The following is a 17,420-nucleotide window of genomic DNA, read 5'->3' as shown; positions in this document are numbered from 1 at the left end:
ACAAGGACTCAGCCTATAGTGCAGTTAAACCATTGCTTAATATTTTCTTTTTTCAAGTTTGCTGGGAACATAGCAGTCAGGCCTCTTATTTCAGAAACAATGAACCGTAACAGTTAGGTTAAGGTAAGCCTACTACTTCTTTGATTTCAGCCAGCTGCCTGTTGACATTTTCAGACAACAGTGAAGCTCGCTTCTTTTGCACAACACAACTTTTAAAAGTAAACTTTCCATTCAGAAGCTCTTTATCGTCCATTTCGCCGTATCGCGCTCACCATTCACTCAAACCGTAACGTTAGCCTACTACACAGTTTGCGAGGCCAAAAAGAACGTTAATCTAAAAAAATAAAAAAAAATAAAAAATTATAAAAAAAAGAAATCGCGTTAATCTCCCGATAAAAAAATTAACGGCGTTAAAATGGGTTTGCGTTAACGCCGTTAATAACGCGTTAAACTGACAGCACTAGTTATTTTGGAAGTGTATACCCTCTACTCAGAGACACACCATAGTTATTGTTCAAAGACTGAGGAAGACATTTCTCTGACTCTCTCATGAGCCTCAAGTTGAGAAAACCTCTGAGTTGAAGTGGATCCCGTCTGTCATAAAGTATAAATTATTATGCAAGGCTTTTGTCTCATCATTCATCCTCATTTATATATCTATGTTTAGGGTGACACACAGCGCAGTTGTTTGTGAATTATGCAAGGCTTTTGTCTCATCATTCATCCTCATCTATAGATCTATGTTTAGGTGACACAGCGCAGTTGTTTGTGAATCTAAGATTGTAATCTAAGAAAGTTCCGGTCCAATTCCAGCCCTCTCTGTGTGTTCCAGGGACATTACTAGTGGAGAACATGCAGATCAACGGGCGAGCAGAGGACCCCGACAGAACCATCTCCCTCTCGCTGCGGGACAACCACGACCACTGGGTCATCCTGGACTCCATCAAACAACGCCTGTATCTCAACAGCACTGGAAGGGTTCTGGACCGGGATGTAAGTACACTAAATAAAGTGTACTAATATATAAAAATATATATATATATATATATACACACACACACACACACACACACACACACACACACACACGCAGTCTCATATACACACACACACACACACTCATATAGACATATTCATCTGTGTTGGAAGGGGATATTGAGAGCTGTGGTGCCTACTGTTCCTCCTGGGCCTCCATACACTAGCAGAGTTTTATTCTAGGAGACAGGTATGTTAGATAGAAGGTGCAGTTACGTAAATACTGCAGACAGGGAACCTGTGGCGGAGAGACCAAGAAAGGTTTCCCAGGATCAACAGCTGAGAAAGGATATGCCCAGTAGCAGTACTATCGATAAAACTATATGTAATGTGGTTGAACTCTACTCAAGATACATCAAGTGCTTGGAACCTAGTGCATTTATTTTTCTTTCTTTTATTACCTTTTTCTTTCTTTCTCTTTATTGATTAGTTGTGTCTGGGGCACTTTCTTGCTCAACCTTTAACATAACTTACACTTTTCTTATAAACTGATTCTATATCGAATACACCATAAATATGCTACGTATTCTATACTCATTATCTGTACGTAAACTCTTTTGTCATATGTCTCTCTTCCCTCCCCCAGCCTCCCTCCTTCATTCAGTCAATCGTGGTGCAGGTTCAGTGTACGAATGAGCTGGTTGGCACGGTGATCCACCATGAGGTCAGGATCGTGGTGAGGGACCGCAACGACAACATCCCTCGATTCCAGCAGCCCCGCTACTATGTAGCCATCAATGAGGTGAGAACCTAGAACCAATGTTTCCATCGCGGCTGGTCGGAGAACGCTTATTTCACAGCTCTAGATTGGGCTCATGAAAATGCATTCATCTACGAAGAACCCTAGTTAATCTCATGGATTTATTCTTGCGTTTCTCCACCCATCCTGCCATTGCGTAACCTCATTCGGACACCCGTGTGTGAACTAATGTTGCTGTATCTAAGCTCTAGAAATTCATAAACGTTTGTAGAGACTTTTCTTTTGACAGTTTGTACGTGTGTGCGCCTCTGTCTTCTAATCCACCTCCCAGCTCCCTTTAGGACTCGTAGATGATACTGCCACTCAGCTGGCCTGGTGCCAGTCAATTAGTGCTGCGTTGGGGGAAAGAAATAAAGTAAAAATGAATTCACGTCCTGGATCATAGGTGGCAGTTAATGACTGGGAATGTAATCAAGGTTTTTTATGCAGATTCAGTTTTTTTTTTCTCCCCCAGAAGGGCCGTCCAATCGGGGTAATGGAGGGGGGTGCTCTTCTGCATGGTTGAGATTGGTGTCACTGGTGAGGCCGAAATGATGCCGCGTGTGACCGCTGTATAATTAGCGGCATCACGGTTCACCAGAGAGATACATCAATCAGCACAACATGGACATGCACACACACACACACACACAGACACACATACACACACACGCACATATACACACACACACACACACACACACACACACACACACAAACACACAACTACTCACACACACACACACACACACACACACACACATACACAAACACACACACATACATGGTGCATGGAGTGAACACACACAGGCACAGACACACACACATCAGGTCCATGGAGTGAACACACACAAACACTTACACACACACACACACACAGCCTCTTCCTCCTAAACACACACATATTCATCTGTGTTGGAAGGGGTTGTTGAGAGCTGTGGTGCCTACTGTTCCTCCTGGGCCTCCATACACTAGCAGAGTTTTATTCAAGGAGACAGGTATGTTAGATAGAAGGTGCAGTTACGTAAATACTGCAGACAGGGAACCTGTGGCGGAGAGACCAAGAAAGGTTTCCCAGGATCAACAGCTGAGAAAGGATATGCCAAGTAGCAGTACTATTGATAAAAAGTATATTTAGTGTGGTATTCTTGATTTAACTCAGAGAAACATACCCTACAAGCAAATTTCATAGAGTGATCCTGCTAGTATTTTAGAAACAGATATTGAGAAACTGTCTATCAAGCATTTCTATACACTATTAGAGGTACAGTTGTTTGCAGTAGAGGAATAACTGGCCTATTTCAAGCTTGGCAATAATTTTGTATCATCTGAGCTTGTAGTCTCATGGGGTGAAACATGACTTTCTGCGCTAACGCGGTGAGAGTTCACAGTCTGGAGATATCTCGTTGAAAATGTGGACCCACACCAAACATTCCCATTTACTGCTGGAGAGATAAGAGAGGAAAACAGCTCGGAGAGGAGTACTGGTGAACAATAAACAAGCAGGGTGAGGATGATTGGGAGTGAGAGCAACAGGAATGGGAGATACTGAAGAAATAACAGGAGTTCTAAAGAACATCTCGTTGGAAATGTGCACACTTTTTTCAAAGACCCACTCCAAAGATTTACATTTGCTGCCTTTAGGAGTAGGGTTGGGTACCGAAAACCGGTACCAATATGGAACCGGTTCCAATACAACCGGTACCTACCCAGACCGAAATGCAACGCAGATTTCGGTGCTTCATTTCGGTGCCTGAGCCAATTGAAAACGGTTGCTAGGCAGATTCCGCGGGGCATATGTAAAACTGCCCCAGCTCCCAATGTATACTTTGTCCTGTGTCGCTCACGCTCATTGGTGTTTTCATAGCAACAGTCTTATGACAGTGAAGAGCATGCAGCATTTCACAGAGCAAGCACAAACAGAACTAGCCATCAACCTTTTAACAGAGAAAATACCGAAAGGTAAACGGTCAAAAGTGTGGCTGTATTTCGCACAAAAATATTCAAACATCGCGACGTGCAGCAAATGCAACAAAACAATTGCGTAAAAAGAGGGGAGAGAAGGCAAGAGTCAACGGCAGATCAGCAACCGAAGACTGAAAAATATGATGACAGCTACACTTAGCCTACGGTAGTCTCTTAAAGGGGCAGTACACATTTTCTCGTACTCAGTGTGTTCAAGTAACAAGATTAACTATAAACAAGATAGAAAATATAGGTATAAACCAATCATAAAATGGTGAAATTTCATGAAATAAATGCAAACAAAATAATACATTTTTGACTCCAAAGGCAAATATGCTCATATTTTTGCAAAAGAAGTTTGAAGCCGTTTTTTGTATTTATTTATATTTATTTAAGTATACTATAAACTGTTGTTTACAGTTAATAAAATGTTCATAGTTTGAAGTTAAAAAGTTTGAAGCTGTAGTTTGAAGCCAAGTGTTTGTTATGTATTTATATTTATAATATACTTTAAACAGTTAATATATTGTTCAATTTGAAGAAAAGAAATTGCCTTGGCAATAAAAAAAGCCTTTCCTAAATGTCGTCAATCGTCATTTTTTTTTTTTTGTATAAAAGTATCGGTTCCGGCACCGTTTAGGCACCGGTATCGTTTTAAAAGTATCGGTTATGTACCGGTATCGGATAAAAACCAAACGATACCCATCCCTATTTAGGAGTGGTTTAGAAAAATGCCATTCATGCTGAACTTCTGCATTTTAACATGGCTTTTTCCACAAGCATCAAAGACTGATCCTGCTAGTATTTGAAGGACAGCCAGACAGAAGTCAAGACAGTATTTTCAAACACTATTACAGCTACTTTTACCACAGTCGGTTACCAATTGAGAATAACTGTCAAGGCACTAGCATGGCAACACATACCGCAGTATTAGAGCTTTTCTCATTTCATGTTGTCCTGTAGAGCAAGATGTGACTTCTGTGCTTCCATGACGAGAGTTCAGCAGTCTGAAGACTCTTTTCCGCAAAGACTCACCCCACACAGCCAGAGGCATTTGTCTTTGATTAGACATTTCAAATGTCATTCATGCCCTATGCAATGCATTTCAACATGGTTGCCTAGAGATGGATAATTACATTTTCATGTAAACCTCTTCGTGGTCACTGGTCACCTTGCTATATTGTGACTTGGTCGCAGAGGAGCGCATTGCTGAGAAGCTCTCTCCCAGTCCAGCGGGCTGCTGGGTAGAGGCCTGGGGGGTGAAGAGGAGGAGGAGGAGGAGGAGGAGGAGGAGGGGGGGGGGGGGTGTTATGTGGCTGTGTTCTCTAATTGAAATGGCCTCCCCAGGGAGGGTCTGGAGGCCTTCAGTCATTGGTGTGCCCGCTTGCAGAGAGATTGACAGGAGCTTTCCCTCTCTCTTGATCCTCTCTTTTATTCTCTCTCGCTCTCTTTCTCTCTCTCTCTCTCTCTCTCTCCCTCTCTCCTCTCTTTCTCTCTCCATTCTTTCCTCTCTACTCCATCCAACAGTTTCATTTCTCTGTTCTTTCTTTCTCCTCTAACTTTCCTACCCTCTGTTTCATATCTCTCTGTCCTTCTTTCTCTCTCTCTCTCTCTCTCTCTCTCTCTCTCTCTTTCTCTCTCTCTCTCACTCTCTCCCTTCATCTCTCTCTTTCTCCTTCAATCCCCCACTCTCTCTGCAATCTCTCACACATGCACACATTTTCTCACACCCACCACCCCCTCACGCTGATTTCTGTGAACAGTTTGAAACGCTCGAAACGAGTCGGCATCGATCAAATGTTCAGACCCATAGTCACGCTTGCCCATCCACCAGCAGCAACGCTGCTGTCCAAGGCACTTTAGTCCTCCACACGATAGCCAAGGCTGTGATGGAGAGGAGAGGAGATAAGATGGACAGGGAGGAATGTCTCTTTAGGAGAAGGAGTAGAAGAGAGGGAGTAGGAACGGAGATAAGAGAGGAGTATTGGAGAACTGTGGGAGGTCTCTTTAGGTCTAGGGAAGGAGAGAGAAGTTGCTAGATGGAGATAGATAGATAGATAGATAGATAGATAGATAGATAGATAGATAGATAGATAGATAGGAAGGTAGGTAAGTATTTAGATAGATAGATAGATAGATAGATTTATTGATCTCAAGGGAAATGAAGGCATCCAGTAACTTATACGACACATACAAAACATTAATTAAAACAAAAACACAAGAGTGAAGTGATGGTCTAGCCACCAGAACCACTATAGAGAGCTGAGTAGAGTATGTGCCAACAATAGAGTATGTGCCAGTGGAGGGAGTGCAAGTGCAAGGTGAATAGCAGTGCAAGAATAATAATTACTGAGAGGTAAATAGATAAACAAATACAACATTTTGTGTGAGGGCCAACAGCCAGTAACCGACAGTCCAGCAGCCTAATGACAGAATGCAGGTGAGCATGGTTAGCAGCGGAGAGGGGGAGTGATGAGAGAGGAAGACAGCCTGGAGAGTAGTACTGGAGAACAATGAACAAGCAGGGCGAGGATGATTGGGAATGAGAACAACAGGAAGAGGAGATACTGAAGAAATAAGAGGAGTTCTAGTTAGCAGTTAGCAAGGAGGGAGATCCCTGTAGGAATAGGCATCTGTGTGTGGTGGGATCCCAGCTCACTGCTGTCTCTCTCCAATTAATGAGGCATTATGAAGCAATACGGAACGTTGTCTGCATCCCTTATAGCCTGTATTAATATGGTGAAACATAGGCGAGATACAAACACCTAGTAGGTGGGAATGGAGTTGACGGCGTAATTGGATTTTAGTCATAAATATAATCATTTGATTTAATGTGTTCAGGACAATGGTAGAGTGCAAATCTGCTGCAGGGCCTCCTTCTTCCAGTGCCATCCAGCGTGTGAGCGCGGCTGGATTAGGATGGCACTCACGCATTCCCGTTGTGGCCACGACGAGTGCGGAATGTTCATCAAGGCAACACGCCGGGAGTCGGCACGAGCTGTCCGATGGGAACGCCGAAAGGATCATCGACGCCCCCGGTCAAGGCGTGGGTGGGAGGGAGTACGGGATAGGGGGGGGGGGGGGGGCAGGGTTGCTGAGGAAGAACGAGCGAGCAGGGATCAGAGACAGCTGCGATTCATCATTTTACATAGACTCGCGCATTGTTAGCCCCTCAATAATGCATGGTCCCCCGTGTTCGCCCCACGCCTCCCTCGTTCAGCTCTGACTGATTTGCACAATATGCTCCGAGGTGGGCCCGTGCCAGTGTGCCCGTGTGCCAGTGTGCCCGTGTGCTCCTGATGAGGCTTCATGTGATTATTGGCGCTTTACGTGTTGCACAAAATCATGCCGGTATCAACTGGTATTCCAGGTGGTGTCGATGCGACTTACTTACGGGGTGCAATGTAAACAGCTTGCCTCTGTCTAATGGTGTTTGTCTTACACTGAATGTCACGGCAAAGCAGTGCAGAGTGTCCCCACTGGGATTAATAGACATGTTAAGTAATGGTTGCTGTGTGGAGGCGACAGCCTCACTCGAGCTGAGGTTTAGCACAGATGGTAGAAGAATGGAGGCAGTCTTTATAGCATCAGAGTTGAAACTTACTGTTACTGACATGAGCGTTAAAAGAAGAAACCCTGCTTCTCACTTTTTTGCTCTAGTATTCGTTTAGTTGTCTGTGCTTTCAGATTGTTGATTCTCCAGAATGAAGGCTCCTGTTCTTCCCGAACCCGTCGTTTTGCCATTTCAACCATTCGTCACCCATTTCTCACCGTACATCACAAACAGTTTTTTTTTTTTTTTTTTTGGTATTTGTCTCTGGCTGTCCCTTTGTTCTCTGTGCTTTAGCATTTTGACCAGCCAAGGCCCCTGCATTTGTTCAAGTTCAGACACCTGCTACCCCGCTGTCATCTGGCCATCCTCACCGGTCATTTGGCTGCTCCAGCCCCTTTCTCACATCACGGAGCAGTAGCAGAGAGTGAGAGCAGAGAGTGGCGCACAGCAGGGGCTCCGGTTGTGACAGGTTGAGGAGAGCATGTCCGCCGCCGTTGTTTCACGGCAAGGATTCTTTTATGTTCCGTGGTAAAAAGCGTTTGAAGACACCATGGAGGCTGTTGCACCTCAAGCTTTTCGAAACTGGAGCGCAACTTGTAGACATTTGCCCAGCACTTTTGTTTGAAGCGTGCCAGTCTGCACAGCATGAGTCCTGTTTATGTCTCACCTGGTTTAGCCTTGTAGTTTGCAGTCAGGTATATGAGAGACGTGGTACATTTACATGGGAACTCACCTCGATGGTATGGAAAAGTACTGATCATTTTACCAGTGTTTTTATTCATTCTCCATAAAAGAGTTTACTGATCAGCTGATGGATATGTTGACATTGATTCATTCCATTTCACAAAGCAAGTTATTCCGAGCCACTTTATACTGTATGAAGTTTCCTTATTTCTCTATTTCTGTATACATACATAATTGAAATACTTATGTATAATTCATTACTCTAATCACAAATGCATTTTGTGACAATGTGTTGTGATATAAAAACTACAATGTACCTGTCATTTGTAAGTGTTATGTATGTACTACCTGAAGACACTTAACATCGAGTGTGGCCTTGATGGGAGGAGAGCGCACACTTACCCTTTGGAAGCCGGCAGGGACAATCTCCCCCTTGCCTGGCTATGGTTCGTTTAGTCATGTCAAGATGGCTTTATCTCATTGTGTGTATTTACTTGCAAAGGCAGCGGTAGTCTGTTAAACCCTCCCTCGTCTTCTCTCTCTTCTTTTTTTCCCTCCAGCTGACCCCCGTTGGCACCACCATCTTCTCCGGGTTCTCGGGAAACAACGGGGCCATTGACATTGATGACGGCCCCAACGGTCAGATTGAGTACACCATTCAGTACAACCCCAATGACCCAGTAAGCCCCGTCACGCCACACACTGCACGGCATACAAATATCTGCATGCTAAGATCAGGTGGTGAAAAGTCAGCGTAGTTATCTAGTTCGTCGTCGATGTGCTGCCTTTTCCAGTGCAGAGATAGGGCCATCTGTGCTACGCTTCTGAAACACTGTGAGGCTGAGATATTCAGGGTTCATGCCAGGTCTGGTTACCATGACATGCCCGTTCCCATGTGAACCGTCTCCTCAGTCTGAGGCCACTCTGGCAGTTCAGAGAGCGCCGCTGTGGATATATAACTGTCCTGGTTAAACTTGAATCCTCTGTAAACATTTGCTTGCCCAGTGGTATCCATGACGCCCTGCGAAGGTTACAGATGCCAAACCCAGGCCATAGAGACACTGTGTCTGCTTGAAAACACACACAGAATTGATCATGAAGTGGGAGTATATCTTTCTCTGGTAACCTGTGCTCATTGTACGGTGTTTTCTTCCATAGACGGCTAATAGGACATTCGATATCCCCCTGACCTTGTCTGGCTCTGTTGTGCTTCGAGAGAGGCTGAATTATGAAGAAATCACTCGGTACCTTGTCATCATCCAGGCCAATGTAAGTTTTTCACAAGTTACGAATGCACACATTTCTTCTGGTTACTTCTTACAGCCGTTGGTGAAGTAGTATATATATATAGCAATTATAATTTATACTATATATAAATATATATATATGCTAAAAGATGCAAACTGATTTTTAGATTTTTTAAAGTTTGTCCCCTTTGATTTATGAGGTGTATGGTATGATAACTCAGGCAATGGATGAACTATTTGATGATATACTGTATCTCAAGTCCTAAAATGAGATATGTCACCACAAAATCAGTCCAGTTGGTCAAAAAAAAATTAAAAGCAGTTTTATTGGATATTCTGTGTCTACAGTTCTTTATCTTTTAAATAAGGGGTCATTTGATATGCTTCAAATTCAAAACAATTGCCAAAGAATAAACATGTACATGTACAATAAAAGTGCTTGTTCCCTTAAAGGACCGAGCTCCTAACCCAAGGGACAGACGGACGGCCACCACGACCCTGACGGTGGACGTGTTGGATGGAGATGACCTCGGGCCCATGTTCCTGCCCTGCAGTCTAGTGGACAACACGCACGACTGCAAACCGCTCACTTACCAAGCTGGCGTCCTGGAGTATGCTGAACCTGTAAGTAGAGGCCGTTTCCTGGTTAAGCTGTCTAGGGATATTCCCACTGAGCCTGACGGTGGAGGTTTTTTCCTGCCTGTTTGTACCTGTTCTACTGCTTAACATTCTTGAGTTGCATAGGCTTTGGTGCAGAAAGGCAAGATGACTTATATGGCAGATCATTGTTTTTATTGATCGTGTGGTTTTTGTTTTTTTCCCTTATTACCCATTCTTCAAACCCTAGTCTGGACTGTTTTTAAGAGAAAACTGTATTGATAGCTAACTAAATGGGAAGAGAAACTTGCCAATTACAAAAAGCAAAGAGGACTAGTTTGACAGGCAGATCATTTTGACGACCTTATTGGTTGTGTCTTATGAGTTTTCTCCCCTTCACTATGCCTTTCAAAAGGACCTGATACAGCTGAGCATACACTTTATTTAAAACCTCCTAAATGTGAGGAGAATTTCAGCAAAATGTAGCAAAAAGGCTACTGAATTAAGACTGCTGACACTAACCTCCATGTCAAAGTAATGACTGTTGTGTGTGCTGACGAAGATTAAAGTGGTTGAGTGTTTTCAATCAGCCATGTTTGTCTTGCCAAAACCCATGCGAGAGTTTAACCATCTCCTGTCAGCATGATTTTATGAAGACCTGGTAATCCTTTTTGGAAAACATTATTATAATTTTTTTAAGTCAGCAATTTCGGCTAATGTTCTTCAATCTTTTGCAGAACTTTAAGACTATCCCGGGGAAACCCATTTACTTATCATCTAAACACACATTTTCTTAATGCCTATCACAGCTTCCTTTTTGTCACGTCCAACTACTGTGTGCACAGAAAAAAAAAAAAAAAAAACATTTGTATGTGCTTCTGGAGCAAACAGACATTGATGTTCCTTTTCCATCCAGCGTCTGGTCACTGTGAGCCACACGGTGGCCATTCTCTCTTAGGCTGTTAAGTCAATGATAGAAAAATAGGGGTTGTCAGCTAACAGGAAACAGATTGTGTTTGATGGCAGCAAAGTGTTCTTGAGAGATTGTTGACTGCCCCCGGGACCTGCCTCTTCCAAGTGGCAGCACTCCCTGTGCCGATTCTCTGATGGTGTGCATTTTTGTGCATTTCTGCTTTTTTTCTGCGCCTAGTCTGTTTATGAACACTAGCCTTGATAAATAGGTGGCGTCACTTTCATTTCAACTGAGGCCAACCTGGAATTCATGCAGCATTTTACGCCGCTTTCTTAAAAAACTAGAAATGTTTTTGAACTTTTCTCTTGAAGCCTCCTGGGTCCTCCCCAAACCCCTTCTACATTGGGCGTGCATCCTTAAAGCTATTTGACGTCATTTGCTTGGCTTTTACAGTGGGTTACGAGCAACCACTGGATATAGTCGCTTGCACATAGAATATGGGAGATCAAAGCGTCTAGACTTGGATTCCCTCAGTGCAGTTCTGATGATTGAAGCAACTACAAAGGGAAACCGCAGGAAAGCAGCGGAGACAAGAGAGCACATTTGTATCTGTGCCCCTGAAATGTGATCGTCTGCGATTGTTCCGGCTGTGAACCTGCCAAACTTGGCTTTGGCTACCATCCTGAACAAAGACTAAGGTCACAGTCAGTGAGTCAACGTGTCTTGAACATAGACTACATGTTAATTTAAGTATACATGTCAACGTGTCTTGAACATAGACTACATGTTAATTTAAGGACACATGTCAACGTGTCTTGAACATAGACTACATGTTAATTTAAGTATACATGTCAACGTGTCTTGAACATAGACTACATGTTAATTTAAGTACACATGTCAACGTGTCTGGAACATAGACTACATGTTCATTTAAGTACACATGTCAACGTGTCTTGAACATAGACTACATGTTCATTTAAGTACACATGTCAAAGTGTCTTGAACATAGACTACATGTTAATTTAAGTACACATGTCAACGTGTCTTGAACATAGACTACATGTTAATTTAAGTACACATGTCAATGTGTCTTGAACATAGACTATATGTTAATTTAAGTACACATGTCAACGTGTCTTGAACATAGACTACATGTTCATTTAAGTACACATGTCAACGTGTCTTGAACATAGACTACATGTTAATTTAAGTACACATGGTTGTCTACTGTTTACTCACCAGAGCAGAAGCCTTTTCTAATGCAAGAACGAACACTGACATTGAACATTCTGTTCTCTGCTTGGTGTTACAGTGCTGCAACTTTGATCTAATTAGTCATTTTTGTTTTAGTTTTTTTGTTTTTGCTTATTCTTTTGTGTTGGTCTTGCTCCAGTGGTTTGCTGAACATAAGTATGTCCCTGCCTATGGTGTGGCGTTTTGTAGTTTCTGCCCAGATGTATTAGTGAGAACATGATAATTGAATCTATCTCAATCTCCTCCTCTTGGCCTCTCTATGCTGTTACTGTCAAGATCGCGATGATGTGTACGGTAATAATTGTTATTAGGTACAGGTACCACTCTCAGATCAAAATGAAACAAATGAATACAAATAATTAAAATCTCACATTTTTCACTGTGTGGATGAGTCAGGCTTTCAAGAATGAGCAGCGTTACAGCGTTCTCGACATAGCCATTGTTAATCACTGTTCTGTCTCAATCAGAGCGGTAATTTATGTGTTTTTCGAGACGGGGCAGGAACACGGGTAATCCTACGTCAGTTCACTTCTCTCTGTCTCTCTGTTGCCTTCATAATTCTCTCAGATGAAGATAACATGTCAGGGCTTCCTTCCTCCGCTATTGATTTTGTCGAGAGGTGAGCGCCTGCTGTGGTATTACACAGTCCCACCCCCACCCGTCCACCCCCATCGAGATGTAGACGGCCATGGCAAGACAAGCATGGAAATGGAGGAATCACAAATCGGATAATTCACAGGTAATTAGTTTTACGCTCTGAGCCGCAGCTCTCTTTTTTTTTATTTCCGTGAGCGGCCACCTCGATTGAATCGAAAACGTTGCTAATTCAGGAGGAAAGCACCTTGAAATCGGCAGGACTTGGAGGTGGAGGGGAAGGCATTTTTTTCTACCTTTTTGAGACATTTCCTCTGTTTTCATGCTGTACCACACAGAAATATCCTAGGCTTTGAAGGTCATTCTGTAGGTTAGGCTTGACTTGTTTTTTTCCGTCTCTCTATGTTGCTTCAGTTTTGTGATTGCCTCATACTTTCATCAGTCACAAACAACAGTGAGTCTTCACAGTATCTTTCACTCACTTCAGATGTGTGAGCGTTTGAGTTGTCAGGAAGTAAAGATGGACGTGCATAAGGGTCCATTAAGTCTATAAAGGAAAATGTAGGGTTTCGTTTAAAGCATAAACTCGATAAGCAGAGTCACAGAGACCTAGACACAAATCTATCAAATGCGATGAATAGCATATATTCCAGTTTATTAGAATCGCCAGACTTAATGCACAACAGTGTCCCAAGGCGGCCTACTGTACTGCACATTGATGGCTGAATTTGAAAGCTGTGGCCTTGATCAGGCACGGATCCGTCTGGCTATCTGGTATTTTATATAGCGTCAGCATGTGACATTAACTGATTTCCTAGAACTTCTCAGTGCTAATTGTGCAGCAGAAAGAAGTGCCACATATTCACACATTCAAGGATTTTTTCATCAGGGCACCAGTACTTGTTCTTATGAAGCATTAGACTGACAACAAGCTGGTATCATACTTTACACAACTCTGTATTCTTTTTACGCTCTCTCTGTCTCTCGCTCTCTCTCTCTCTCTGTTTGTTTGTCTGTGTATCACTCTCTCTTGCCTGACCTCACTCAAAATGTTTGCTATTGATAACATTTTCATTACCCTCATTTTTAGCATTTCAAATCTGAATTTCCTGCATCATTAATCCTCAGTGCAGATACAGCCGATAAAGATGACCTTTCAGAGACAATGGCGAGAGAGAAAGAAAGCAAGAGCGAGTGAGTGAATTAGTGAGTAAGAGAGGGAAAGAGACACATCCGACAGGCGGAGGCACAAAGAAACCAGGCGCCTTTACGTTGGCACCGGCACACTCCCGATTACCTTTTGTTATCTCAGTCCAAACACGCCCTCACGACAAACAGCCTCCGCTCGGCGAACACTTGACGTGAGAGACGTCCCTGTGAGATAAAGTGTGTGTGTGTGTGTGTGTGTGTGTGTGTGTGTGGGTGGGTGAGTGTGTGTGTTGGAGGAGGGTGATAGGGAGAAAGAGAATTTGGAAAAGAGAGGCACTCTGTGAAGGCTTTCCAAGGCTGATAGGTGTTTCTGTTCTCTGGGAGACATTGAGCTACCGTGCGTACACTCGAGTGGCTTTCAGTCGATCCCTGGTCAGTCAAGGCCAGGGTGATGGAGGAATTACCTCAATTTATTGTTTGTTGGTCCCTGTTTAGATCATCAGTTTTTTGAAAGAGCTCATGCTCTTGAAAGAAGTAGCAAAGGTCTGAAAGCTGTTGCTGAATTCATTTTGGGGATCTGGCACCCACCCTATCTGAAGAATAGCAGAATAGCATCACCTTTCACCAAACTTTTAAAATGACTTTAAAATGACTTTAAAATCATGTGCCCGTAGTTTTCATTTGGCCGGTCAAGAAAACAAACGACGGAAATAATTAATCAGATCAGTATTTTGACACGCAGGTATTATTAATACTCATTTGATGGAAATACGGTTTGCAATCACTTGCATTGCGAATAACTACACTTACCTCATATATCTTACTATAATATACTATCCTATACTCTTGGGTCCCCCAAGAAGACATATGGTGAGCCATTCCTGCACTTTCGATGCAGCCCATGAATATATTTAAAGACATACGAAGGGTTTACTATTAATAGTAATAATAAGTCTTAAACAGCTGTGTTGCAGTAATGCAACACACTAAAAAGAGAGAGAGAAACAAGTCTTTTGCAATGGTAAGCATTCAGAAATATATTTACACAGTCTGGTGCTGCACACACCTGCTGCATCCTCTCTTAACCCCTTGACCTGCTCTCCAGCCATGCAATCACAACAAGCCTGTCGGGCATCCAAGATAAAGTGTCAGTGTAAAGCCTGCCAGGCTTGATAGATTAGGAAGTTACAACTTGTGAGTGTGTATTTGCATAAGTGTACTTCTCTGTGTGTGTGTGTGTGTGTGTGTGTGTGTGTGTGTGTGTGTGCATGCACATTGAGTAATCATCAGTTAATGGTATGCTGCAACCTGTGTAGGATGTATCCAGACCCTGCAGGGTGGTATCATGTAAAAGCCTGAATTTCACTTATGATCTCGACGGCCCATATCACTCCTCTCTTCACTGCCTTCTTTATTCCCCTCTGCTGCTGGCATTTTAAGCATGCAGCCTCTTCCTAGCAGTTTGCCACTTTGCCCCCTGCCGCTTGGCTGCCTCTCCGAGCACTCACATTTTGGAGGAACTGCCAGCCAGAAAACATGCTCACATCCTGACCCACTTACACACTCACGCTAGCCTCCTACTCCTTCCTCCCTCCCTCCCTCCCTCCCTCCTTCCCTCCTTCCCGTCTTCGCTCTTGCCTCTCTCTCTTCCATCTCTCTCTTCCTCTGTCTTTATCTCTCTCCTTCTCTCTTTATATCACTCCATCCCTTCCATCTTTCTTTTCTTCTTTCCTTCCCCCTCTCCTCTCTTTCTCCGCACTCTATACTCTATTTTCCTCTCTCTTTCTCTGTATTTATCTATACCCCTTCCTCTCTTTCCCCTCTCTCTCCTTCCCTCGACCCCTCTCCTCTCTCCGCATACAACTCCCAGCACAGCGGGAACCTCTGTAAACCCAGCTTTACTCCTAGATAGTACGTCTGCAGTTTGACGAGCTGCATTTGAACAGACAGCGCTGCTTCCTGCCATCAGGTATCAGGGCTTGGACTTTTGAAAGATCACTCCCAACATGGCAAACGGGCCCAGAACGCCACGGCCAAAAGCAATATTGGAAAGTTGAGAGTCGTTTTAGTATGCCTTTGAACAGTATGACGCAAACCGATACCAAAGTCAAGGTTTCTGGTGTCTGCTTTGACCAAAATGTTAGCCAACTTTCAATGTAACATAAGCTAAAAACGGGTACTACAAAATTGGTACTAAATACATATGTAGATCTGTATTCTCATTCTGGTGATGCGGTATGTAATTGTAGTACAACTATCCTCTCAGTGTAGCATCCTCAGTATGAGGCGTAGTGATACTTTGATATTATGACTGGTAGAAAGATGTGGTAGATGGCAACACTGTTATAAGACATTTTCAATGAATAACATGCCTCCCGAAAATGGTAATTCGGTAATAAGCCTTGCTGTGTGTTTGTGTGTGTGTGTGTGTGTGTGTGTGTGTGTGTGTGTGTGTGTGTGTGTGTGTGTGTGTGTGTGTGTGTGTGTGTGTGTATTTATGGGTCACTTGGACAGAGCTGGAGAGGCTTTTTGTATGTCTTATTGAGCTGATGTGGAGAGATAGGGGGGGGGGGCACGGTGATTACCCACCCCTCAGTGTTACCTTCCTCTGACACCATCTTCATTAATTATGGCAATAAAAGATCCACAGTGGCTGTCTTCCTCTCTCTCTCTCTATCTCTCTCTCTATCTATCTCTCTCTCGCTCTCTCTCTATCTCTCTCTCTCTCTCTCTCTATCTATCTCTCTCTCTCTCGCTCTCTCTCTATCTATCTCTCTCTCGCTCTCTCTCTCTCTCTCTCTCTCGCGCTCTCTCTCTATCTATCTCTCTCTCTCTCTCTATCTATCTCTCTCTCTTTCTCTCTTTCTCTCTGTCTCTCTCTCTCTCTCTCTCTCGCGCTCTCTCTCTATCTTTCTCTCTCTCTCTCTCTATCTATCTCTCTCTCTATCTATCTCTCTGTCTCTCTCTCTCTCTCTCTCTCTCTCTCTCTCTCTCTGTCTCTCTCTCTCTCTCTCTTTCACCTTGAATGAGTGCTTCACCATCTCCACTTCTTACATATTCATCAAACGTCTGCTGGTGCAGAGGAATCACCCTTGTGACACATTGTGTTTTCCCACTCCTAACTGATGGCTAAATTTAGCACCGCTCCCAAAGCGCAAACAGCACAAAACCTGCGCTGAAACGGAGACTCTGAGGCAACATTAGATCAAACTTATGGGAGATTTGTTAAATTAAGCATTCACCAGAAAGCACTACCAGCGGTATCATCTCCTTCGAGCCATTTTCACGTCCACAGATGTGCACGAGCGCTCTCTCAACCTCACGCTCCCCAAACATCCAAACGACCCCTAATCTCCCATTTTTGTACTAACATATGACCATGCACACCCATTGTGCCTCCTCTGCATTATTCGACATTAGACGGCATTAGTGTACTCTCTGGCGAGTGCGCTGCCATAGTAACCCCGTAGATAATGGCTGATTGAAAGGGTGTCATGGCTAATCTCTTCAGCGCGGGGCCCACCGCGGCCCCTTTGATTTACAGCGGTCCCTGGCATTGTAATTGCAGGGGATGGGGATTACTCGGCAGCGCCAGGGAGATAAATCTCTGCCAGAGGCCGACACTTAGCTGCTCTCAGCGGCTGCTTCCCGAGCCAGAAGAGATGCAAGGGGGAGAGAGGTGCCAGAGTG

The 17,420-nt window shown here is 43.6% G+C and overlaps 1 protein-coding gene across 5 annotated transcripts in view; it reads left to right on the top strand.

The window, feature by feature from the left end:
* The window catches only part of pcdh15b (protocadherin-related 15b), a 220,761-nt gene that overhangs the window by 77,013 nt on the left and 126,328 nt on the right, over window positions 1-17,420 (top strand). For all 5 annotated transcript variants that reach the window (XM_031560959.2, XM_031560956.1, XM_031560957.2 and 2 more), the window contains 5 exons: window positions 833-993; window positions 1,622-1,777; window positions 8,537-8,656; window positions 9,135-9,245; window positions 9,677-9,847. In XM_031560959.2, the coding sequence (XP_031416819.1) occupies window positions 833-993; window positions 1,622-1,777; window positions 8,537-8,656; window positions 9,135-9,245; window positions 9,677-9,847 (719 nt within the window). The remainder of the gene's footprint in view (window positions 1-832; window positions 994-1,621; window positions 1,778-8,536; window positions 8,657-9,134; window positions 9,246-9,676; window positions 9,848-17,420) is intronic.

Source organism: Clupea harengus, chromosome 23, assembly GCF_900700415.2.
Source record: "Clupea harengus chromosome 23, Ch_v2.0.2, whole genome shotgun sequence".
NCBI lineage: Eukaryota > Metazoa > Chordata > Actinopteri > Clupeiformes > Clupeidae > Clupea > Clupea harengus.
The sequence above is the reverse complement of the archived record's forward strand: the minus strand, read 5'-3'. Positions and strand labels throughout refer to the sequence as shown.